This window comes from Apus apus, chromosome 15, assembly GCF_020740795.1.
Source record: "Apus apus isolate bApuApu2 chromosome 15, bApuApu2.pri.cur, whole genome shotgun sequence".
NCBI classification, from domain to species: Eukaryota; Metazoa; Chordata; class Aves; order Apodiformes; family Apodidae; genus Apus; species Apus apus.
In genome coordinates, this window is record NC_067296.1 from 9,569,309 (window position 1) to 9,595,212 (window position 25,904).

At 40.7% G+C, this 25,904-nt stretch overlaps 1 protein-coding gene and 1 long non-coding RNA gene across 5 annotated transcripts; one reads left to right on the forward strand and one right to left on the reverse strand.

Moving 5' to 3' along the window:
* Positions 1 to 5,015: 5,015 nt before the first annotated feature.
* CBLN4 (cerebellin 4 precursor) lies at positions 5,016 to 25,593 on the reverse strand. Of its 4 annotated transcripts, none has more exons than XM_051633168.1 (4): positions 25,078 to 25,593; positions 23,264 to 23,380; positions 20,395 to 20,530; positions 5,016 to 5,271 (listed from the first exon to the last, which is right to left on the reverse strand). In XM_051633168.1, exons 1-4 carry the CDS (start codon positions 25,351 to 25,353, stop codon positions 5,264 to 5,266), a joined length of 537 nt encoding a protein of 178 aa, XP_051489128.1. In that variant the 5' UTR covers positions 25,354 to 25,593; the 3' UTR covers positions 5,016 to 5,263. The 4 variants fall into 4 exon arrangements, with proteins under 4 accessions (XP_051489128.1, XP_051489125.1, XP_051489126.1 ...); XM_051633165.1 differs by lacking the exon at positions 5,016 to 5,271 and adding an exon at positions 19,223 to 20,303; XM_051633166.1 differs by lacking the exons at positions 5,016 to 5,271; positions 23,264 to 23,380 and adding an exon at positions 19,223 to 20,303.
* On the forward strand, positions 20,338 to 24,716 carry LOC127390965 (uncharacterized). Its single transcript, XR_007890976.1, has 3 exons — positions 20,338 to 20,410; positions 24,082 to 24,138; positions 24,388 to 24,716. It is a non-coding gene; the product is annotated as an uncharacterized LOC127390965 (long non-coding RNA).
* Positions 25,594 to 25,904: the final 311 nt, after the last annotated feature.

The window sequence follows — 25,904 nt, forward strand, 5'->3', positions numbered from 1 at the left end:
CTTGAAGCATTATTTTAATGCTGCATTTTAATGATAGATCTCATTTGTGCCATCAGACCTGTTCCTTCTTCCTCTCCTTTCAGATGATACAAAAACAACCCATAGATGCTTTTTTGAAACAGTCACATAACCAGCAATATGTTACTAGATGTGTTCTTTTCCTTTTTTCCTTCTTCTTTTCATACAAATATGAAGTCACAGCAATTTTGCTCACTGTGAAAATAATGCATTTCTAGTATTAATATTATTTGGGATGTAAGCTGTTATTTAGCTACGATCTGCTAACAGCTGTGAGGCTGAAGGCAAAATACTCTCAGGTTTGACAAAACTGGGTGAGATTTTTCATAGTCAGGGTGGAGCATGTGTCTGAGATAAAGTATGTTGGTTGCAGTAGGAGAATGTGGGTCTGCTCTCCTGGACCCTGCCTCTGACAGGGATTTGTCAGAGTTCATCTAACCACTTTGGTGACACTCTTGTATGGATGTTAGCCATCACTTCTGGGCTTTTCTGCATCACCAGGCTTATCTAGCACTCCAAATATCACAGATGGGAAAGGCAAAAGGAAACGTTCTAGAGGACAAACCCATCTTGTCCCAGGAGGGGGAGAATTTGTTGCCTGAAGCTGTCCTGCCTGAGCTTTCTGGTGTGGAGTGTAGAGTGTTGGTTCTGCAACTTCAGGGCCTCAAACCTAAGTCAAGTTTCTATAGCCAGCAGTGATATAAAAGCTCTCTCCCCTACATGTCCTCAAACATAGAGGATATTTTATTTAATACATGTATCTACATCTTCCAGTACTTAGAATGAACATTGTCTTTCTCCTGATGAATATAGTTGGTATACTTAGGTGGGAAATATTTTTTGGTTGTGAAAGAGGACAAACACAGTCCTTTGTGTAAGACAACAAATGTAATAAAATGAATCAGTGTGCAAGTAAAGCATCCTTTGGTTGGATGCTTTTTTATTTCCATCCTTGCAATATGAATCATTGTGCTCTGATGAAAGACTATTTCATTTTCTCTATCCCTCTTTTTTCCTCTCCATTAGCACCAGCCAAATCCCTAACATTGCATTAGAGGGTCATTTTATTTATAATTAAGCAATGATGCAGTCATATGTATTGTTGCATTTGAAAGATGCTCTCAGCTATGTTAGAAAGCTGGAGATTCTGAGCAGAGTGCATTAAGGTTAATTATCTAATAATTTACAGTATAAAATGCAGTTTCAGACACTTGGATTTTCACTAATTGTGGTGCTGAACAAAGTAAATAGGAATTTCTCACATTCCAACACCGTGACTGAAAAAAAACCAAACCAAACTCTTTATGGCATTTATGATGTCCTTTCTTTCTCCTTGGCTTCAGTAGCACACGAGCAGCCTTCAATAGGGTATCATCCAGAGTACTGGAGTCTCACCATATTCATTTTATAATGATTTTCCTTTCTTAACACAATTCAGATGTCAAATATAGACCAGCTGGCTTGTATTGCATTATAGGATATCAAACACATTGTGCTACAGGGGCAATACTAATAGGATTTGGTGGTGTTGGAAAGACAACTTTGAGGATCTTGGGACACAGTGGAAAGACATGAAGCCACAAGCACAAATTGAGAGCGAGAGAAAATCCTGAGCTACAGGATCTTGGTCTTTTTTTCTCAGCCTGTACAACAACATATGGTCCCAGGGCTCCAGGTGGTATAAATCTGTGTAGCTTCAGTGAATTAATAAAAATAGGCAGAAAGGAGACATGCTTAATTGTTCTAATATGTCTATGCCATTCATTCTCTGTCTGCTGTCATCACCGTGTGTGTTTTGTGATAACTGGGACTAAAAGCACAGCCCTTGCTCACCATCATCCTCTTGAAGATCTGCTCAAATCAAGGAGTAAGGAGAGCTAACATTTCCAGCTCCCACTTCATGTCTTACTGGTGGCTTTTTTTAGTAATTCTTGGATGAATATAATCAGCTCAGCTCTATACAGGACAACACGGTACAAAGGGACTGAGAGAAAGCATACTGAGCAAAGACAAATATCTACAAGGGAAAGAATGATAACCTGTGGAGCAGCCTCTGTACCTATTCTGTCTTATCTCCAGCAAAAATATTCAGCAATTCATGTTGCCATAATTTGTTAGTACCTTATTCTGTCCCAAACATGTTTTGGATCAGTCAGGCTTTTTTATGTTGAAAGTGTCATTTGGAGTTTAAATGTTCCATGACACGTGGCAGTGTAATTTCCTATATATTAGTCCAAGTCGTGCTATAGTTTTTCTTTTAATTTTCATGACTTTTACCCCTTTGTGTAGCACCAGTGCAGGAATTTTGTGTCTCTGAATCCCAGTTAATCCACCCCCCAGTGTGGGAGCAAACAGCATTCAAGAGTTTTGGGAAGGAGCTTTTTGGTGTCTTATGATTCTTTTTTTCTGGTTCTGCTTATGTACACTGGCTGACAAAGAACTTAGGATATTTTGGGGTGCTATAAATAAATGCATTTCACACACTCTGGCAAGCTTACGGATCTTTTCTATTAGGTGCAAATGGTGTGTGAAAGCATTAATTGCATTTAATAAATATTAATTTATTTAAGAATGAGCCTTAACAGCTTTCCAGGTTTCTGTGCTCAGCTAATAGCAGCTCAGAGTAGTGAACACAGAAACTGCAAAACACTTCTCAGGACACATCAGCCTTTCTTTACAGACAGGATAAAAAGATCAGACTTCAACATTTTATGCTGCAGATGGTCAAATGCTTCACTTCCTTTTTCCTACAATTCTTTTTGGTGTTCAAAATCCGTTCAGAAATTTTCCATTAAAGGTTTCTGAAAAGTTTCAATCCAGAATGAAATAGGCATTCTTCTTTCAGCTGGAGTCCATTTTAATAATTTGAATTAAAAACTTGGATCCTTTCAATTTCTTACCTATGAAAATGAGAGTTGTTTGGGGAGCAGATTCCCTTCACCATTACCACTATCTACCATTCCTTATATTCTTTTAAAGAAAAGTTGTAACAAATTGAAACAGGGAGAGTTGGTGAAAAGCAAAAAAGGATGAGGAGCTGGGGCTAGTCAAGAATGCGTTTCTTCTAATTAATATTTTTTAAGACTTTGAATGAAAACACTTAACAGATAATAAGAGGATGGGTATGAAGTTTTTTTGGAGCTTACTTGCTTTAGACCTTTTCCTCTAACATTTTCTATGGGAAAAGACCTAGAAAAGTGAGACAAGGATGAGCTCTTAATTGTTCTTTATTGTCCCTAGGCTCTTAATTGTTAGTTATTCCCTCAAGAACATAAAGAGAAGAGGGAGTATTTTACAAGAATAGGAGAACAAATCAGAAGCAGCCCAGGTATTCCAGATCATAACTTTTATTAAAACAAAACACCAGAACAAAAAGGGAAACCAAAACCCCCACAACCAAATGGAATAGGTATTTCTTTTGAATAGCCAGGAAAAGAGGAAATCCAAACAAAACTTCCAAACCAAATTATCCAAAAGTAGTTGGTTTAAGAACATTATATCCCACCTGTGGTCATGACTATGTGCCCCCAGCAGCCTGCAACCCCCAGTGTGACCCCTGGGGCCCTGAACAATGGTATTTTAGTTAAATAAAGTTAATGATAAAAAATAATCCAGAATGCATATATGGAGCCTTGAAAACTGATTAAAACTTTATTTATCATACTATAAAGCTTTCACTATTAAGGAGCAAAAGCCAGTAATTCATGAAGACTCATTCTAAACAAAATTGTTAAACAAAGGGTGATATATTGAGAAGAAACTTTAACCAACCAGGCAGTCACTTCATCTTTAAAATACTGTTGATGCATCCAGTGTTGAACTGTGCAATCTTTATATTTAAAGGGAAATCAATATCATTGATTAAACAAAATAAAAGCTGTTCCATAAGACAGTATTACTAAACCTGGCTGTTGGAAATATACATTGTTTTTGAATCAAACTGATAAAACCAGTGTCCGTTTCTTTCAGCTAGACCTGATGGCTAAAACGCACCACGAGAAGCAGAGAATTACACATTTTATCAAGAAAACATATGCCACTAGTTTGAAAAAGCATCTTATGTCCTTGCTTCTTTCTCATGCAAACAGCTCTCTGTGGCAAGCAATTTGCTGGGGGCTTTTATTTAAATGTAGCACTTTAATGGATTGGTTTTTTCCTCTTCCAGAAGATACATACAGCAGTCAGTCAAATTAGTGTCAAAATCCTTACTGCAGTAAAATAGCCACCTTACTATAATTCTTCAAGGCACAGCTCTCAGATTTAGCTCTGTCTGTCTTCATCATATGATCGTGGGCTTCCATTCAGCAGTACTTGCACCAAACACCTTTTGTATTGGAAGGAAATTCAGCAGTGCCAGTATTGCTGACAGAACTAAAGGGCTATTTTTCAGTTTTAGTAGCATCATTCCCCTCTAGCACCGAATTTCTGTTTTAATAGTTTTATCAGTCTTACAGAAGCTGACATTAGATAATTAAACTGGCATCCAGATCACCAATGTAAATGTACAATGGTATATTTAAAGGCACAGAATAAAGTAAATTATGACCTAGGCTGACATAAACCAAAATCTTCTATGCAAAACAGTTTCTCATAAATTTGTTTAAGGAGGTTCTTTATTAAACCAGCACACTTCCTTAAAAAAACCAACCTGTCTGTCAAAGATACTTCAATTATCTTTTATTCCACATTGGTTTCCTTCTAGAAATAATCTTAGAGAAGGTGCTCTGAATGCTTTTATCTGAAGCAATAAACCTCCAGGATGTTCAAGGATAATGAATTGCATTGTTTAAAAGTAAGGGCTTCTAGCAGAATATACAGGCCTTGGCATTTTTGTTATGCATGAACTCTACCAGGCTTATGCCATAATTAAGTATCAGGATTATGCTTTCATTACATTCTTTAAATTTTCAATAAAACTAGAATGAGGAAAACTTACAACAAAAGCTAACACTTGAATAAGTGATGACACATTCCAAGACTGAGGTATATGGGAACTGAGATGATAACGTCATAAATACATTTCTTTCATGTTTGTCAGAAGAGCTATTAACTTGAAATTAAAAAAGAAAAAAGAAAAAGAGACAGTAAATTCTCCAAACAGCAAGCCAGCTTTTTGCACATTGCAAAGAAATAATAGCAAACCCTTCTTTTATAACACAATTAAATCAACACAATTTGCTTCTGAGTTACAAAGCAATTAAAAGTTATTAGGCAGCTGCAGGGATGGACGTGGTTATGGCCCAGTTTACAGCCCTGCAAGATAAAAAGGATCTTGTCAGGTTTTCCTGGGAGAGTTTACATGTTGGTTTACATGTTAACAAACTTCTCTCTGCATCTTAGGGAAGGGTGAGATAGCACCACGTGAAAACCTGCAACATACACACCAGTGTCTGTTTTGCCAGATGCTGCTGCTCTACTTCATAAAAGACAATAAAATATGGTTTATTTTTACCCAAATCTAGACAGGTTGAGGCTTCAAACAGGGGCTGAATCCTAGAGACCTTTTGTGGCTAAATCCAAAAGTGCTGGTGAGGACAGAAAAAAGATGGGTGAGAACTTAAGCATTTAACAGAACAAGTGACTTCCAAAGGGCTCAGATTTCCAGATTCTTACTGGCTGGTATTTTTCAAACATTGGCTTGAAGATTTCTAGCAATCTGGATTTCACCAGAGTATTTTACAGAAACTACCTACAACTTTGAGATGTTCTTAATCGTTTTAGCTGCTTATCCTAAAATGTTATTTTTCTACTTTTAGTCTTCTATTTTGACCTTTAATCTGTCCATTTAGATCTGAAGTACATGCAGGTTATAATCCAACATTATGATTTTCATTACCAGTAGGGTATTTTTCCTAATTCTATATCAGTACCAACTTTTCTTGTCACATGAGGTCCCTCTCTGTCCACAGTCCTTACAATCCCTCTCAAATAAGAAAATATCTATTCCTGTAGGTAAGCAGAGTAGTTTATAAACTACCTAAACCTCAATCACTTACTGTCAGGCAAGTTATGGTAGTTATGGCTCTGTCAACTGACCTCAAACCTGTACCCATGTGCTCACCTATGGTTTTACTTTGCCCATTGAAGACACTGAGCAATAAGCTGATAGATTTAGGGAAACAAGCTGGATTCCTAATTGGAGCCAATTTTCTGTAACCCCTTTCCTGTCCTGTACAGCACACTCTTTGCCTTCTTCTAGTCTTTATCCTGCTCCTTCCTTTAGGGTGCAGCTCTGGAGGAGGGTGGCCTTAGTGAAGGGGCTGAAGATTATCAGTTATCTGCTATTTTTTTAAGACTCTATTATCTGTGCATACGCAACAGAGTCAGACAACCTTGGCAGACAGCAGTAAGTAGAACTTTATGAAAGCAGTCAGCAGGATGCAAAGGGGATGCTGAACTCATCAGTAACTCAATATATCTTTGTTAACAATCAGGACTAGTTTTATTCTTATGCTTTCTTTGCATTGGAAAATGAAGGGTTATCTGTTGAGTTCCTTGAAGTGCTACTTTTCTAAGCTGTGGCCACACAGTGAATGCCTGAATTATCTGAAAAAGGACACAGCAAACAGCTTCATTATCACCATGCAGTGAAAGCAAATGCCAGTCTTCCTAGACCGAAATGCCCTATTAGAAGATGCTTCTGTCTGTCTTTGTTTTTAAGGCTGTTAATTTGACTGCCATTGTGTAGGCTCTGCAGACCTTCTGATTGAGAAAAGATCTTACCTGTGGTGCTGAAATGTCATCAAATCTAGGTTTGATTTTACACGATAGGAATAGGCTGAGTCTCTATAAGTTTCAGATCCAAATTCAATAGAAAGTATCTCACAGTCTTCCTGAGAAACTGCAGACCCAGTAAATGAAAGGCTTTAGCCAAAGTCTCATGAAAGCAAGTAAGACGATTTTAGCCATGTCAAATGGAAAGCAGAATAAGCAGAGCTGGCCCAGTTCACAGATCAGCAAGTTTGACTCTTGTGAATCAGCCTCTGTATTTATAAATACACTGTGCATTCAAAAGTGTTGAACAGCTGTCCTGAACAAGCTTGCTGTTGGTGTGGAAAGGAGACAAATCTCTGGAGCAGTCACAGCTTCAGTGGCCACGCTGACTACAGGGGCTGTTTGCTCTCTGCCCCTGACTGCTGCTCCCTAGCGCAAGTCTTGCTCAGCCAGCAGCTCTCTGGACCAGGGACCACCCCACACCCCTGCACAACAGTGGTGCAGAAAACACTAAGCGGCCCAGTTGCATTGCTTCTGCTTGCTTATGGCTTTTTTTTTTTTTTTTGCTTTTGCTTTTTTTTTCCCAAAGAAACAATCTAAGATACTCAACCAAAGATATAAAGTACGTCAATTAGGAGTGTACTAAAAATGTTCAATGCTCAGGAGAAGAAAAGTGCCTTAAGTATGGAATAGCATAAACCACCCCAGCACTCCTCTGAAATTCATCTAAGGTTGTTTTAACCCTAAACAGAGCATTTGCACTGAGGCTTTAACATGCTGCTTCACAACAAAGACATGGGCTGCATAAGGCAGCGTAAAGTGGGCGTCCGTACCAGTGTCTCAAACACACGTAGTTGCTGACAAATCCCACATATGTCAAGACAAATCATCCAGTCCACCCTGAGAGCTTTGCAAAGTTGTAAATATACAGAAACTGGAATAAGAATGAATCAAAGTGAAGTCCCAGTATGAAATATGTATGATTTTCCCCACCATTTCTGCAGAATTAATGCCATTCTGAGTTGGGATGTGACTTTTACTAAAATCACAGGGGTGAGTTAGGACTCTGTGTGTTGACTTAAGTCCCCCCAGCCCTGGAAATCTGAATTTCAAGATTGCAGTTTAGAGCTTTCTTCTCACAACACTCAGCAATACGTTCCACTTTCTGGAGGGGGTTTCCTATATCAGATAAGAACACTGTGTTTTAAGGATCCGTTGGTCATCTGTTGAGTAGAGCAGTTCTGGCCAGACCACTCCAATAAAGCATAGGTTTTCTTATTTTTGTGTGCTTGAGGCCATATTGCAAAAAGAAATTTGAAACAAAACAAACCAAAAACCAGTAGCAGAGGCTCTAGTCACCTCATTCACACATTTCTTCCGCTTGCTTTATTTCCTAGCTCAGACTCAGCAGTCAGCTGTGCTCCTTTGATAGCCAAAAAGGCCCCAAGACTTGCAAATTAAGTAACCAAAGTGAGTCTGAGTTCTCCCTGTGAGCTGATTTGGGCTGAATTAGTACCAGTTTTTAAGCACACTGAGCTCTGACCCTCACTTAGTGACCTGATTTATTTGAGCAGCTTACAGGCATTTCTGTAGCCTCCAGAACCATCGTAATGAGCACAGAGCTGAGAAAAACTTTGCTAAACTGCACTGTTGAATTCTATAACATTTTTTGTAAAATAGTAGCTAGGAAGAAAGCTGGGAGCAAAGAAATGTCCCTGTGCTGTCTGGTTCTTGCTTTCTCTGTGGAAAATTCCAAAATTCTTCAACTTCAAAGAGGAAAAAAAAATATTGTTGGTGTACTACACTTTGCTTTGCCCTTCAACACATGCCTCAGTGTTTAAGGGGCTGGAATTGTTTTACTGCAACTCCTACAGAGGTGGAGACTTTAGAATTTAGAGAGAATTAAGATTATTTAATCCTGTTTAATTTCATGTTTAAAGTTCTTTTTACTTACATAGCTAACAAGGATATCCAGCCTCCTCCCAACAAATACTTGTGTAGCAGGGGAATTAAATGCAGTCATATGACCAACATGAAAGCCATTCAGAATTGTCTCCAAAGTACTGGCTTAACTACATTTTACCAACAGTGCTGTGTTCAAGACCAGTGACCTGGTAGCTTGTGGCCACATAAATTAATCTTGCTTACACTCCTACCAGCATAGGCATATTCTGCAGTATCACCACTTCACCCAGACTTACATTTCTAAGTCTAAATGGGGACTCCTTATCTGTTAGTAAAGAATAAGCAGCTAGAAACCATGATGCATAAATACATAAATAATCCAGTGCCTAACCATTTCAAAGATAAATGCCAAGCACTCGCCTCAATCTATGTAGACAACATCAGACAGAGTGCCAAAGGGAATTTGTGTGTTCCCAATGCCAGTATGAATTTTGAGAAAGCATCTTTAATACATTAAAGGGTAATATATTTTGTAACCCTCTCGATGCCGGTGCTTCTGCACTGGCAATAACCTTGGTTATATTGGGGGAATAAAAATATGTGAAGTATTTAGAGATGCTAAAACAAGTCTAGATTTCCAAAGCCTATATAATTACTTAGATGTATCAAATGTGTTTTTGTATAAAAGACAGGAGTACACTGTACAGGAAGGATTGAATTGCAGACTCCTACTCTCACAGAGTCCAGTCGATCCCAGCATGTATATGACACTCATCTGCTTCATCACCTGGCTCATGCTCTATCAACAAAAGATATTAAAACCCCATTGTGGTGAATTTGCAGGAGGTCAGAATCAACTGACCAGACAGACTTTACTCTCCTCCTTCTCTGGTGGTTTCTGGCATGACCCTATGTGGTAGAAATGCATTTTTTCCAAGCTGTGACCCTGCTCAGCTCTCAAGTGCATTTTTGCACCTCTGTGACTGTGTAACCCAATGTAAGTTGAGCTTTCTCTTCTTTACACCAAGCTACGTGAGATCATAGTGAAGATCATTGTTTAAAATTGTTCTGATTACTAAAGTCAAAGGAATTAGAGCTGGGGAGCAGATTTTGGGAACCTGAGATCTGTGTCCCTTTCTGATAATCATTCCCAGGGTGACTGAGGACAGACCAAGCAAGTAAATTGTCTGTGACTCAGTTTCTCTTTCTCTGCAGCTGTGATAAGGACAGCTCTGCAGTGCTAGACTATTTTGACATAAGAGAATTTCCACAGATGAGGCAAGCAGTATAAAATGTCATATTATTACCATGACTCATTCAAAGAAAGAAGACTCTTCAGTAAAACTTCATCTTTTTGCAATAATACAAAGGAAGAAATAATAGTAAATTCTGCTTGTAAGAAATCTCCCTCAATCTTTGCTTCCACCCTTTTGTTCTTTCTTTGAACAAAATAGTTTGCCTTTTATAATTTTGTAAGGGTTCATTTCACAATGTTTTGCCAGAGCAAAGCAGCTAAAGCAACATCTGCTCCCAGAACCTCACCTGGGATAAAGTGGGTGTGGTTTTAATGTTCATTGTCTTGTCATATCCCTTCCTTTGCTAGAAGACAACAGATTTTTTATGAATACTACTGTGAATCATCTTGACTTTGTCCTTCTCTGAAGGCAGAGTTTGGTGCCCAAATCCACCCATGCTGTTACAGTTTGTCAGACTCCTGGGAGAGGGGAGGGGATTTCATCTTTGAGTGATGGCCTTGGTTTAGCACAGCAAGAGAAATCTGGTTGGTTGATTGCATGTCAAATTACTTTGTTAAGCATTACCTATCCTTGTAAAGTCTTTTCTGTTGGTGCAACAAAAAATTAAGCAGACATGATTTTATTTTAGACATGGAAGCAAGTAGATCAAATGTGATGAAATTGCTTCAGCTTTTAGCATGAAACATGTGCTTAACTCTCTGCTGCATCTTGTCCTGCTGATGTGTGCAATGATTATGTAAAGACTACTCAAGATCTGACTTATAATTATAAATAGCTATGAGATCTTTTTTAGATCTGTGTTTTTCCAGAAGGATTATGAGACACAATAATTTTTCCAGTAGGCTGTTTTGCCTTTCACAATTCAGAAGACATAAATAATGCCTATACTTTTCAATTTAATTTAAGTTGGCTTTGGTATGCCATCAGTTTAAATCTCACTCCAAAAATGAATCAATCTTTATTCAGCTTCAGAATGTGCTAAATTGTTCAGCTATTCTAAAACTCTTCTTCCTTAAGGCTTCTGAGTGAAATTCTACATTTATTTAATAAAGCAGCCAGGATTTACTATACCAGTACTGGTAAGCACTTTTTACTTTCCTCCAGATAGATTAGAGTTGACTGTATACTTTTTTTGCTACAACTGCACAAGTTTACAAGTCACAATTGAATTACCAAACTGAGGAAAAGAAAGATTATTCCTGAGGGTGCAGTGCAGGTTGCAGACTTGTTTTCTTTTAAAGAAGGGTTTAAAGAATTAGCAATAAATGTTATCAACTGCAGCTAGAAAATGATGCTGACTTATTACTTTGTGGGTACCCTAAGGGGCATCATGAAAACCAAATTCCTTAGCTGAGCTTTCCAGAAGAAAGAAAAAATTTAACAATGCCTTTTGAACACCTTAAACTCAGATTTACTGTAGAAAAAAGACTAATTTTATAGGCATCCCTGGCTTGCCCCTCAAGTTGCACAGCTCCACAGTGGGCAACTTCACTTAAATGGCTACTGATTTATTTACTACTTAAACAGCATGTTCCCATTGTCACTAACAATGTATGAGATGAGGACTTTTCTACTGACACTCATGCACAGCAGGAGGAGGCAGCCAGTTTTCTCACCTTCAGCAGAACCCTCCAGCACAGCCTGGGTGCTAACAGCCAGGAGGAGCACCAAGGAAAGCTGTCACTTCTTTTCATATCACGCTAGGCTGAATGGTCTGTGATCTGGACAGACATTACTCCTCTGTAGACTTTCCCCTTGTTACCTAGCACCAAACAACCCAGTGGCTTTAATGATACATCTGAGGTCTGGGAGAGACAAACTCAGGGCAAAGCAGAAGCTTCTCCCTGACTCTTCCATACGTCAGTTGGGGGCCCAAACTCCCAGTAATATCACGCTGTTCTAAGATGCAGACGTTTTTAAAAGACTTTTTCAATGTTATTTTTGCAAGCTTTGCAGGTGGTGTTGCACATCAGGGTTTTATTCCCTGCATCTAAAGAAACACAATATTGTGAGCCATCTTTGGGGTTTTTTTCTCCATAAAGTGTCCTTGCTACATTTGGACATTTTTGAGCAATCTTTCATCTTTAAACCCAGACTATGTGCTTGGTAAAACTTCTCATCTCAGGATGAGCTTTTGACAAATGGTCAGAGTTTTGAAATGCTCACAATTGTTATCTTGCATGTTATCATTACTGGAAACCCCAGTTAATCCAGCTCTATGTCTTAGATGGGACCAACAAGCAGGAAAAAAACCCACACAGCCTTTTCCACCAGATGTATGTGCATAATATTCAGTACAACTTATATAAACTGGGGACTTGGATTGCAGCTTTCAGTCAGAATTTTTAACTTAAGGTATTTTCTGTTTCTAACATTTTCAATCAAAGTTATACACCCTCAGCTGTCCCTCGGAGACCTGAAGAAAAGTCTTTTCCATACTCATCCAGTTAAGTAATTCCTGCACAAAAAGTACATGACAGCTGAATCATGCTCAGTGAGTAACTGTTCACTACAGACTAAACCAGACAATCTTAGTATACCTGTATTGAATTCAAGACAAAGATAGATGGTTTTCAGAAGCCTTTATTATTTTGGTAGGAACCGTTTAAACAGTCCACAGAAACTAAAGCACATGATGCCACTACAGAATTCATTTCTCTTAGACAGCAGTGACTGCCTTAATATTCCTGTGGGGTAAGTATTCATTCTTCAAGTCTTTTCATTATTTGGATTACAGTTTTGCTTTCTAGAAATGAACCAGAGCTTATTTCTCCCAAAGAAATGAGAAATGAAGTGTCCTTAAACAGGTTACGTGTACATCAGGTTATCTTGTGCCTTTCTAGCTATAAATCTGCATTGCCTTGGTTAGTTCCACCTGTGCACTGGTGACTACAGCTGCTCTGTATGACTTTTTGCAATTGCCAGGTCTGGACTTGAATCCCTTCTCAGACAGCTGGTAACTTTCTTCAGTGCTCATACAGGCCTCTGGTTGTCTTATCTTATTAAAAAAAATAAAAAAATAAAAATACATTGTCCAACAGGGGCAAATCAGGTAGTGGTTGGTTAACTGAGCACACACCTGCACTAATAACTGTTGAACTAAGCCAACATGTGTGTCAGTATTTCAATACTGATCTTAATTTCAACATTAATGTTTCTGTTTGGCCACAAGTCCACAGAGAGGAAAGGAATTCAGGGAGTGTGGCACCTGGTGTGGGAAGGGTAAGAGGACACATGTCCCTCTACCTCAGCTTTGCAGGGACTGATTACACTTCTTGACCAGGTGCTTATCCAGTGCTGAGCATCTGGCAAGACAACCAGAATTTGAATCTGGCCACCAGCATCATGTTAGGAAGCAGTAGCTGAGGGTGATGGTGGAGCCAGGTTGTAGGCACAAAATGTCTTTTATGAGAAACCTGTACCCCTTCTTCTACAGCCTGACCCTGACGTGTCGAAGGTCTTAATGAAAATTTCACTGAACTTGAAATATGAGCCTCTAGTGAAATCTCCAAGCCAGGTGAGTTTAACATGATTCAGGTTTTCTCAACAGAGGAAATCTGCAGTGTTTGGCCCTCCCTGAAGAAGAAAATAGCCCTCCCTGTGACACTAAAGATATATTCTGAAATTAAAAAAAAACCCTCACAGTTTGTGAAATCTTTGAGCAGACCTTTCAACAGACAGCTTTGTGTGCTTTAGCAAATCAATTCATAAGATAAAAGGGAAAAACCTTTTCTTTCTTTCAAAAAAATAAAGGAGAGATTTGGAAATACAGTAACCCAAAAAATCTGAACTAACTTCCCAAATTGTGTAATTTTTACCCAAATGAAATTCCAGTGACAAGAATTATTTTAGAGCAGCCTAAACATTTTCTTTTCAAATATTTATTTCAGAAGTTCAAATGCTTTCTTTCCATTTTAATTCTTTCTCTTTTCCATTTGAACCAAGGTCATCTTTCAAATGAAGCATGAGTTTAAAATTGAACGCAGAAGCTTTTTGATCCAAAACAATTCTCTTCTTTTGTTTGCAAAAATAATGTATTTCTTCTAATGCTTCTTTCTTTTCCAAACAGTAATTGAATCCAAATGGTGTTTCCTGCTCTGGAATTGTTTCAAGTAAAATTTTGCAACCTGCTGTAGGTCGGAGCGTTGCTGGTCAGGCCTGCCAGGGTGCTTGAGTGGCTCTGGAGGAGCCACATCGAGCCCTGTTGATGCAGGAAGAAGCTCCAACCCCAGCTCTAACCTTCCTTTCCTGCAAATGCATCTCAGGAGCAGAAGCCACCCCAGCAGTGCCAGGTGAGGCTGCCCAGGGGCTGCTCCTCACTCTGCACAGCAGGAACAGTCGCGTCCTGAGCTCTTACACTGTTGGACTGAGCTTCTGAGCTCTTTGTGCAGGTACGTGGGACAGATGCCAGAATCCATTTTACTCCTTTATGTTTAGTCGAGTAGTAGAGCACAGATGTACTTTGATTTTAATTTGCTTTGCTACTTAATTGCATGCCTTCAACTTAAGAGAAATTTGGCTATATGCTTAGAACTTTTTCTTAAATTTATTTTCAGACAGTGCTAATTTTGAAGACTGACTTTGTCTGAGAATCCCATATGTTCACTGTAAATAGATCTTCATTTGCAAAGAAAGGGATGGAATAAAACCCCAAACATTGCTTTTTAAGTTGAGGAAAACTCCAGGAAAGCTGACAGCATGCCTGGCTGTAGTAATACTGCTCTAAGACTTCTACAGAGGCTCCCAACACTTGGGTCAATACAGATCCTCCACATGGAGGCAGGCCTTGTCCCCTCCACAGAGCTCTGGTCACTCTGCCCTGGTGCCCTGGGGATCTGACTGCTTCCAGTATTAGAACCATACAGAGAATTTAAATGTCCTCACAAAGAGATTAGAGGTTTTCCTTGTGTCAGCAGTAATTCAGAAGGCTCTGTCCTCTCAGCTTGTTTTTGAGTGTGTCAATGTTTGTACACACATTTGCCTTTTGTACCTTGGGGATGACAGTCCTGCTTTGCAGGAGTTAATCCAAGCACACGTCTCAGTACAGAGATAAAGCTCTTTTCTTGGCTGATCTCCAGTGCTCTGCACTACACTTCTACATCTAGTTTCCTCCAGCAGGATTAAAACCCATCAGATTACAATATGGTGGCCTTACCAAGATGGGTCAGTATCATGCACTGTAGAAAAGTATTATGCAGATAAGCAGAACATGTTCAGGCAATTACTGAACTGGATGATAAGCCAAGAGCATCGTTAGGTGAAGCTGAGTGGAAATCAGCTTTGCCATTTCTTCCTCTCTCCTTCTTGGTTGTTTTTTTTCCCCTCACAACAGATACCAGGGAAAAAAGAAATCCCCCCCCCCCCTTCCTCTTAAGAAATTAACTTTTCTTAGTGATCAGAAAGGCTATTTTTTTTTGTTTTTTTCATCTAAACTGAACCACTAGGCAGAAGGGAAAAATGGGAAAAAAAAAAAAAGTGAAACGAATCTGTTAAAGATGATGCAACAGACTTGTTCCCTTTCCCCAAACTGTGAAGATTAAAACAGTGATTGTTTCCATCAAATGCCTTAGATCATAGCTTTCTCTAAACAGGCTATTCAAGCCACATTTCCATTATTCTCATCATCACTTACACAACAGTGACTGATTTTTATCATTATTCTCTGTATGCATTCCCCTTAGTGCTCCAGGGTAGAAAAGGGGTTTTTATTTCCCCCTCTTTCCTAACCAGCAACAGATAAATAACTTCAGCTCAGTGTCTTAAGACAATGTGTTTTCTCAAAGGAGCCTTTTCTGTCTGGACAACAATAGTACATAAAAATACGTTGTTGTGGTATGTGCCAGCCAATACATTCTGTCACTGTGGATCTTCATTTATTTACATTGAGTCATCTGATTAACAAACATTGTCTTTAGAAGACAAAGAGCTTGAATATTATAAAGAGCTCTTACAACAGGAAGGCAACTGTACTGAATTGCTAAGGTAAAACGTTACCCACTCAGAAACCTTTCTAAGAGAACATAGATCTGCTTCTCTGCTTCAGCCCATATTTCATGTTAATGGTTCAGCTTCCTTGTGATTATGACATCCTGCTTCTTGCATTTATCTTCTCTATCCTAAAACCTGCTTGTAAAACTGCTGTTTGAAGTGCAGATGTGTTCTTTGGGGGATGGAAAAAAAAAAAAAAAAAAGACAGAGTTGATAGCTAATTGTGAGTTTCTTAGGTCATTTAAAACTCCTGTGTCACTGCATTTATCTTTCTAGAAATAGACATCTAAATAATACGGAAGAGGAAATATAGCAATATGCCATTCACTCCAAAATCATCTTGTCTTTAAAAAAAAAGCCTCCTAGAAGAAAAAAGAGCCATCCAACAAACTGAACAGCACCAAGCACCAGTAGTGGGTGAGTCAGCACTGGGTACAGGGCTGGTCATTTCCCAAACCCACCTTCATTTTCTCAGTAGTAACACTGAGGTTACAGTATTTACTCTGCCTCGACCTGTCAAAAGTAATTTAATTAATATTCTGGCACTGGAACAGGCTGCCCAAGAAGTGGTGGTGTCACCATCCCTGGAGGTATTTAAAAGCCATGTAGATGTGATGCTGAGGGACATGGTTCAGTGCTGGACTTGGCAGTGCTGGGTTAACAGTTGGACTTGATGATCTTAAAGGTATTTTCCAACCAAAATAATTCTATGATTCCATGGTTCTAAAATGTTTGGATACTGCTTGAAAAACAATGTATTTAACACAAAACAAGTGCAAAATGTTGCTTATAAAAATGAAATACTAAGTTTTCCCTCTCTATGCTTCCAAATTAGTTTTTCCTTTTTATGGCAAGACAGAAATGCTTGTGGAATTTTCAAAGTGCCTTTTTCCAAAAAGACTTCCATTACTCGGGTATTTTTGATTGGTATCTTCTTTGGCTCCACAGTCGCTTGGCATATATAGCCTGCCCTCTTCGTGGCAAACAGGAATCAACAGAAATGAGCAGTTTTCTACACAGAATGAATCCAGGAGACCAGGGTATTCCTGGATCTACCAGAAACACGGTAGGAGGACAATATGGTTCTTTTTTTTCCCTTAATCTTATAATAAAATATGAATAAAATAAAAATAGAATGTAAATTAAAGGGTAAAAATACTACCCTCCCTTTTAAAGTGATCACTGATAATGATATATAGGTTATTCTCAGAAAGTAACAGTTTTCTTCTCTTCATCACACATGGCCAGAAAGTTTTCATGCCCAATCAACCTTTGAAAGCTACAACATTGACTGCAAAGTGGGTGGATGTGGAAGGTTGTGGGTACAGATCTTCAGCATGCTCTGCAGCAGGGATGCACACAGCCTGGGAAACTCTGCCCCCACCAAAATCAATAGGACTAACGTCAACAAATTAAACAAGAGCAGAAATCTGGCTCTAACCTTTCCAGAGCAGCTCAATAAAGCTCTTAAAATTTTTTTTAAAAAAAATCAAACCCCTAATCTTAAATACCCTTTGAAATTTGAAGTGTCTCCTGAGCTGCTGCTTGTGAAGAAGAAAACTACTGTAGCAGTAACATAGGAGACAGAAAGGAAAGGAGACAGAAGTTTCCAGTCCCAGCTCCATCCAGGCTAGTGTATCTACTCAGGACACCTCTTAGAGGAGCAGTTCTTACTGCTCCAGCTGAGGCATGGGACAATACAATGAAATTGAGCTTAAGATCTGGAAAGTAGCTCAAATGGTAGTCTGAAAGCCTTAGCTTGTTGTTATTATTAACGTGTTTAAATGTGAGCTGAAAGAGGCCTCCTCTGAGTGGGGCTGGTGTCTGGTGTTGTGTGAAGGTAACATGAGCTGCTCTTCAGCAACTTTCACTTCTCTGGAATTTTTTTTGCCTTTAGCAAAAGAATTAGTAACTCTGATTTTAGAGGCTAAGGAGAAAAGTTTAGGACATTTCCATCAGAGCATATCTCCTTAAATTAATAACTTCCTAGACTCTCTGGTTTAACTAACTGTTAATGACTCTGAAGCAATCAGAAATGTTTTGCCATGGGGAAATCAACAGTATATTAATATATTTCAGTACTATTGCTGAATGCTAAAGGCAGTTTTTAAAGATCATGTGTTTACAAACTAAAGAAATTAGATACATTTGATAATTCTGAAAAGTATACTGACACCTTTAATGCCATTTTTCTTCTGTGTAGGAACAATATTTCTTTTACGTTACATATATCTCCATGGGTAAGGTGATTTTCAGATTTTACCAATTTTATACAAAATACTGATGTTCCTCTCTGAAAGAAACTCTTATGACAAATCACCTTTTGATAATATCATGCATATTATGTGCTGCAATCCCAGGGTTTTTTAGATACACATATATATACACACACACATTTTTGGGTACAGTAGTGATACATTTTGGTTCATCATAATGGAAAACTTGTGTATATTTTTCGCCAGGGGAAATCATTCACCTTCCTGCCTTGTCTTTCCACATCCTCCCAACTACAGTATTCCCTGCAGAAACAATACTGGGTCTAAGAAATTACCTCCTCATTTGACTTATCCAATAGGGGTGCAAATGTACCCAGCTATCTTCCTGAAATTCCCCCAAAAAATCCTGTATGTTCAGTCCAGAAAAATAAGGAATTTGGACACAATTTTGTGCCACTGATTCCCTGACATTTTTATCTGGAACATCAACCAGGCATGGATTAGACTTCAAAATCAGTCAAATATCCATCTACAGCAGTTGGAACAACATGATACCCTCCACCTGGCTAACAAGGGAACAACTGGAAACAGGTTCCCTAAAATAGCAAATCCAAGGCCAAAGTGGCATTTAGATAAGGTCCCAGATTGCTAGACATTCTTGCATCCAAAATGTTTCTCAAGAATTTAGAATTCTATCCTTCATGATCTGGCAAGGCACAAATATCCCTCAAATTCAGTGTATTGTTTTGGGCACGAGGGGTGGAGGTTTCATTTTCACAGGAACTGCTAATCATTTTTAATTGATATGCAGTTTGAATGCACTGGAATATAATGCTGATAGCAAAACCTAAAGCACAGCTCTCTTCCAAAATTCTTGGAATCAATGTGATTCTTAACACTAACTTCAGTGAAGCCAAGATTTCTGCCTAAATGTTTTTAAGTAAAATGCATAGGTTTCTTCTAGATCATTTGATTACCTCTAGGATTCTGCCAGACTAAACTGTGACAGTTTGCCTGCCTCCCAGGACAGTTTCTGTGAATCCCAAAAGCTTATACTTTGCATATAATAATTATATCCAATAAAAAAATAGCATGAAGTGACTTCCAAAATCCAGAGGTCAAAAATTCAGCTAACATACATTAATCTTTATTATGTAACAATGATATAATAAATAAGTTTATGAATTCTTATGACCTGTACAAAAAGCCAAAAAGATATTGCACCCAGGTAGGTACCAGCTATTTGGATGTAATATTTGTTAAACATATGATCTAAAATTATATACAGTTATGGAGTTAAGGCAAAACCAGGATGATACCTTTAACACATCAGAAGGTTTGAAAAACAGACATAATTTCAAACAAAGGGGTCTCATCTCCAGCTAATAAAGTGGTTGTGTCTAAGGAAGGAATCCCTTAGGTTTTTAATAAAGCAGTTATTATCAATCATGTTAATTAGAACAAGCATGAGATTTCCTGCAGGGCAAAGCTGTTTTGCAAAGTTGTGCCTGAATGCCTTTAACCCTGGTAAGAATATTTTCCTTAATGGTTAGATTCTGCTGCTTCTTTTTAGAAACCAGCACGTGGAGAAGAGGAATACTTACACATCCAACTAAAATGCAATCATAACCTCTCAGCTTTATGTGAGCTAGACTTGATGGGGACAGAGCATAAATATGTGGGTAACCCATCCAACACACTACACGCAGAGGAGAATTAAAGTCAACCACTTATCAATAATAATTACCTTTCTCAAGACAATGGGATAGATCATGTCAGTTAAGTCCCAATGACAAAAACAGGTATGACCAATATATCAATATACAGTTCTTTGGCAGCGACACACTAACTCTTGATTGAAGTCTGACCTCAAACTCTCCTAAATTAGAGACCTGGTTGCCAGTCATTTTCATAATTAAAGAAAATCCATTTCTCCCATGAATCCAGAAAGTCCAGTAAATGAAATCTGAATAAATCTTGCAGGCAGCTTTAGACTGTAACATTAAGCATAGATACTTATTGTCTGCTTTAGTCTCAATCCAAATGTATTTAAACACACAAGATTCTGTGAAACTTCTGAGTAGTTCTGATGGAGCCAAAATCCATAAAGAGAATCCATATTCAACCATGAAAGAACAATAAAGAAACATCAATCCCATGATGATAAAATGCTCTTCATGTAACAGAGGCAATGATGAGTCCACACCTGGATGAATGTCACAGGAAAATTTGACTTTACAGGGGAAAGACCAGAAAGCCAGAAAATGTAGAATACTGCCAGCCACCGACCAGATTACCTTTCTCCAACTTCAGGTAAACCTTGTCCTCCTTGTCTAGATAGAGCAGGACTCCATTAGTAGCAGCTTCACGAGTGACATCCTTGTCCCCAGCAAAAGCAGAAATGACTGGCTTTCCATTTAGCATCAAATTAACCTACAAGAGAAAAAGCCACTGAAAAGCTCTAATTAACAGAAAAATATCAGTGAATATTAACTACAGTGTAAGAGGTCTGCTACAGTCCCAATCTTCACTGGGGTTTCTTGTTTGTTTGTCTGTTTAACGCTAATAATTACACTTAATTGGAGTATACAAGCCCGCTGGGGTTTCCTGGGCTCACCCTGCAGCTGGGTGAGGTCAGTGGGAAGGGCAATGAATGTGACATTGCTGTCACCTGCTGCTTGGGCACATTAATTGTTGGAACTCTGGTGATATGGACCTGTAAGCTACAGTCTCAGCTTGTTCCACTTTGCCTGCCTCACAGTTATTTAGGCACACACGAGCAAAAAAGACATTTTCAAGAAACTTCAGCACCCACAGATACAGTACAGGCACCTAATGGGATGTCAGAGTCTGCAGTGGGCTGGGAACTCACACCTCATCGAGAGCAAAACATGTCCCTTCCGTCACTGACAGCAGCCTAATTTTAAAGCCTAGAGCAGACCTTTGGCTTTATGAACCACTCCACTGGTGTTTTGGTACTGAATCCATTTTTCTACTCAACACTTCTGAAAGTCAGCACAGCCTCTGGTCTGAAAGCAACATCACAGACACTGTAGATAAAGACAGGGGGATGGACACATCCAAGCATCTCTCATTTCCCCATGGCCAACTATTAGCTTTCTTCTGTTTTTTTTCTTTTTAAGCAGCTATAATGCAGTCACAGAGGGGTGAATTATTAAATGCTTATTCATATCAAGTATGCTGGCCTTGCATATGCTCCCATTAATTTTAATGGGAGTTGCCATGGAATAAATTAGTGCTCAGCATAAATCAGGGCAGCAGGATCTGGCCCTGATTTGAAATTGGCCTGTCTGGGAAATCCACTTAATCAGGTGTCCCCAGGGAACCAATTTCAGTTTAATGATATTTAATGGCACTAACAGATGTTCCAGGGGCATAGTAACATCACTTATGTAGGAAGCCTTCAGGTGATTTAGCAGTGTTTAAGTCTGCACGTGGCTGACACTCAAGCTGGTTTGCTCTGCTTTCAATCCTCCCTCCGAGTTAGCACACATGAAAAAAAAAAAAAAGGGCATCAAGAGTTTACTCAATTGCTTGGGTTGGTTTATCTCTTTCATTCTGTACCATCTCTCTAGATCAGGTTTCCCTGCAGATCATCTTACAGCTATCTTAATCACAGCAGAAGACACAACACAGGTTTGCAGCAGCTGGTCTCATGTTAACTATGCCAAAATTGAGCCAACAAAACCCATCTATCACTACCGTAGAAACTCTGTCTTCAAGATATTTCAGGTCATGTTACAGGTTTTAACAATCCCTGTTATGAGCCCACAACTCCCACGTTTGAGAACCTGGCATGAGTCTGCACAGGACTCCCAGAACCCAAGCCTTGACATCCTTCTTGGCAATATATATTTTAAATCCAGTGAAGCTGGCTGCCATACAGTTATCCTAGGCTAGTTCAACCTTCAGCATTTAAAAGAGTGAAAGGAACAAAGTCTGAGCATATTAAATAGCTTATAATAGAGAATTTCTTGATGTCAATACTTCATCCTAGACTTTTGTCATTGACCTGAATGGAACCAAGATTTCCTGTTGTAAACTGAAGATTAATTTCATCAGACATGTTAATGTGTCCTGCACCAGCTCTCTGCCATCTCTGCCACTTGTACTTTCCTCAGGAGCCAGTAAAGGCAACCCAAAGCCAGAGCTGCCACAAAGAAATGGCTGATCACTCCTGCAGAAATCAGTCTCATCTCAGCTTTGTACACTGAAAACCACATTCAGGAGCAAGACAGATCAGGGAAAAAAGCATCAGACACTTCTATGAATTGGGTGGTCTCAGGGGTGGAAACACGGGAAGCCACAGATGTGCTTCCAGTTCTACAAAGCCAGTCTGTATGTTATAGACATTGCACCACCTGGCATGAGGATTAAGGAAGGTACTTCAAGGAATTTACTCAGCAAGGGGATGTTCAGGACCGTAGAGGCTTTTTCTCTAAGCTAGTGCGTATTTGTATTTCATTGGGAGTTCCAGCTGCTATGAAGGTACAGTAGGAAGTGCAGAATCACTCCTTCTCTTCTTTTTTTAATATACAACACAGCTTTTATGTGTTATATATATGATGGAGAAAAGGCTGAACTGCTATAAAGGTTCCCTAGAAGGTACCTCTGTAGAGGTGTAACCTTTCAGAGTAGCAGAGAGCAAGCAGAGCACCTTAACTAACCTCTGTCCACAGCAGAGTGGTGTCAGGAACAGACACCTGGCATCAGGACCTGCCAGCCAGGTCACAGAGTGTTACAAAAATAATAAAACCTGGTACCTATGCCCAAAACTCCTGTGGTCAAAACAGTGAGTTTAACCTGTAGCAAAACATGATTCTTCAAACAGTATTTACACAGTTAAGTGAAATATAAGAGTTCTGCTTCAGCCTTGTGTGATTCATTCTAGTTGATACTTTTGTATCACCCCAGACAGTCAGTTCTTAGGGCACAGAAGTGGAGCTGTGATGGTTTATCTGAGGTGAGGATCTTGCCTTATTACAGCTGTTCAATTTAAAGGTACTCACTGTACTCTTAGCAACTCTACACCACAGGTTGCTTTAAGCTAATTTTCCTTGAAAGAGTTTTAAATACTCAGACAAGATCTATTTCTAAGTAAACAATTTAAGTAAAAGTATTTATAATCATACCTGATCAACATACCTGAATTGTTTGGCTCTGATAGACTTTAATTACATGAAAACTGAAACTGTAAATTCCTTTTCTTGGTGCTACAAAGACAGACTCCAACGTGAAAAAATTGCCCACATTTACTAGGATCTACAAACAAAAAATATAGCATGGGAATTAGTATAGGTATGCAGTGCTAAATAAGAAATACAAACTATTAATTTTAGAAACCATTCATCTATGGAAATGTTTTTCGTTTACATTTATACTGGTTTAGCTACTGTTCTCAATTAAGTTAGAATATTACTCATAAAAATAGCTAAGTTATATTTATAGTACAACTTTACTATAAATAACCTAGAGTTGAAAATGTTATTTTGCTGCTTTATCATACCTTCAAGACCTTTCTTCTAGCCATGTTTAGAGGAGATGAAGAAGAGGCATTTATGTTCATTCCCAACCACCACCACCCCCCCCCCCCTCCCATGACACTGAAACACTGATTCAGGGAGTGGCATACTGGTTTGGGCTAAAAAACAATGGTCAAGACCATCTTCCTGAAAGTCTCAGGCTGTGAGAGGAAGGCTGCACGTGAACGATACCATTTATTCACCCGTTTGTAGTCGGACTGAGTTACTGAAAGACCTGGTGTAGCTGAGCAGAAGCTGGCCGGGAGCCCTTGCTGCTCTGTTTGGGTTTGTAAGCACTAATCATAATTTGGGTTTGATTAAACAGACCAGTAGCAGAGGGGAACACACTAAATGAGTGCATCGTCCATGTGCTAAATATCTGCTTTAATGACTATTTTTCTTTCCACTTGATTATGCTTTATTTTTAATTGGTATTTTCAGGCTCCTTTACGCCAGCCACAGCCCTAGAAAGCCACTAGGAATCTCCGTGAAGTTCTGGTAAGTGGCATTGCCAGCATTAAGCTACGTGACATACCTGGCTTCAGTTGTCACGACAATTTACCGTTCATTATGATATAGTCTAGGAAGCAAAATAACCATCGGTCTCATTTACCTTGGACTTGCCCGAGGCCACATGAAGTGGGAGTGACAGCTGAGAGGGGCTCTGCTACCCACCTGGGCTTGCTATAGAAAAGTTGCATGATCTTTTTTCCTTAACATTCGCTCTTGTTTTTCCCTCTCTCCAAGCCTGCAGAAGCCGTCTCAGATCTCCTCGGGCTGCTGGCACCCGGGGACACCCCCTTCCTGCCCAGGGCTGCCGGGCCGTGTCCTCGCCCGGCGCTCAGCGAGCGCTGCCTCCCGCATCCCCGCGGCTGCCGCCCCCGCCGCGCAGCCCGTTCGGGGCTCCGCTTCACCCTCATCACTTCCTGGGACTCATTCCCCTCGGAGGCTGGCGGGGTCCGAGCCTGCACCCCTCGGGGAGCCCCGCGCAGGGTGGGGGGCGGCAGCGCCCTGCCCCGGGGCCCCGGCGGCTGCCGCCCCCGCTGCGCTCAGCTCCGCGCCCCGCTCAGCTCCGCGCCCCGCTCAGCTCCGCGCCCCGCTCAGCTCCGCGCCCCCCAGCCCCGGGGGACAAGTGGGGAACTAACTGCGCGGTGTGACATGCCCCCCCGAGGGGGCGGCTGTCCCCGGCTCCCCCCAAGCCTCCAGCTGCCCGGCCCCTCCGCTTCCTCAGATTCGGGGGGCGGGGGGTCCCCCTCGGTGCCCGCCCCCCATGGCCCAGCTTTTTGCCGGAATTAAGGAAACAGGCGCCGTGTGGGCGCCGGGGGGACCCGCGGGGCGAGCGGGCGGTGGCACCTGTTGATCTCTCCCGGGAGAGTCCCGGCGGGGGGCACGGGCACCCCGGTCCCGCGGGGCCCACCCCCCTGCCCCGCCGCTTACCTGGTCGAAGTAGATGATGCGGGTCTTGTTGCTCATCTCGGAAGGCTCGTGGTTGGTGCTCCTCACGGCCGAGAAGGCGACCTTGGAGTTGGCCGCCCGCACGGAGATGCCCAGCGGGGAGGAGGACGAGCCTTTGGCGTCGGTGGCCGGGTTGGAGTCGCAGACCACCAGGCACTTGCCCTCCAGGACGATGGGCTCCGTGTCGTTCTGCGCCCGCGCCGCGGGGCCGCCCAGCGCCAGGGCCAGCAGGACCGCGGGCAGCAGCCGCCAGCCCATGGTCCGCACCCGCGGCCGCCCGCGCCGCCGCTCCGCGCCCCACGCCGGCCACCGCGCCGCGCACCCGCGGGAGGCAGCGCCGGCAGCAGCGGCAGCCGCTCCCCGCACACACACCCCCCCTTGCACACACCCCCGTGCACACACACCCGCACCGCCCGGCAACGCCGCGCTGAAAGTCTTCTTTCCTCCGGCTTCTTCCCTCTGCCTCTTTTCTCTCTTTCTTCTCCTCCTCCTCCTCCCTCCCGCCACCACTTCGTGCCTTTTTTTTTTTTTTCCCTTTCTTTCTTTCTCTTTCTTTACCCGGGTCCTTTCACGAGCTCTTTAAAACACACCACAAAAGCTGCCGCACAAAATTCCCAGTGCCCCCTTTTCTCCCCTCTCTCCACATCAAAAAAGAGAGTGAAAAGAAGGGGGGGAGGGTGGCTGCATCGGGGAAAAAAAACCAAAACCCTTCGGTAAATTATTGATGAGAGAGAGAAGAGAGAGGTCACGAAGAAATAAAACCATTTGGCGTTGCCATGATTGCTGCTGCTGCTTCTCACTCCCCTTCC

Bases quoted from the DNA above. Each gene is read 5' to 3' on its own strand.
- CBLN4 (XM_051633165.1), bottom strand. From the start codon at position 25,353: ATGGGCTGGCGGCTGCTGCCCGCGGTCCTGCTGGCCCTGGCGCTGGGC. The intron at 20,531-23,263 runs GTATGTTGATCA...TTTCTCTTGTAG, and splicing joins ATCAGAGCCAAACAATTCAG to GTTAATTTGATGCTAAATGG. The intron at 20,304-20,394 runs GTAATCTGGTCG...ACATTCATCCAG, and splicing joins TTACCTGAAGTTGGAGAAAG to GTGTGGACTCATCATTGCCT.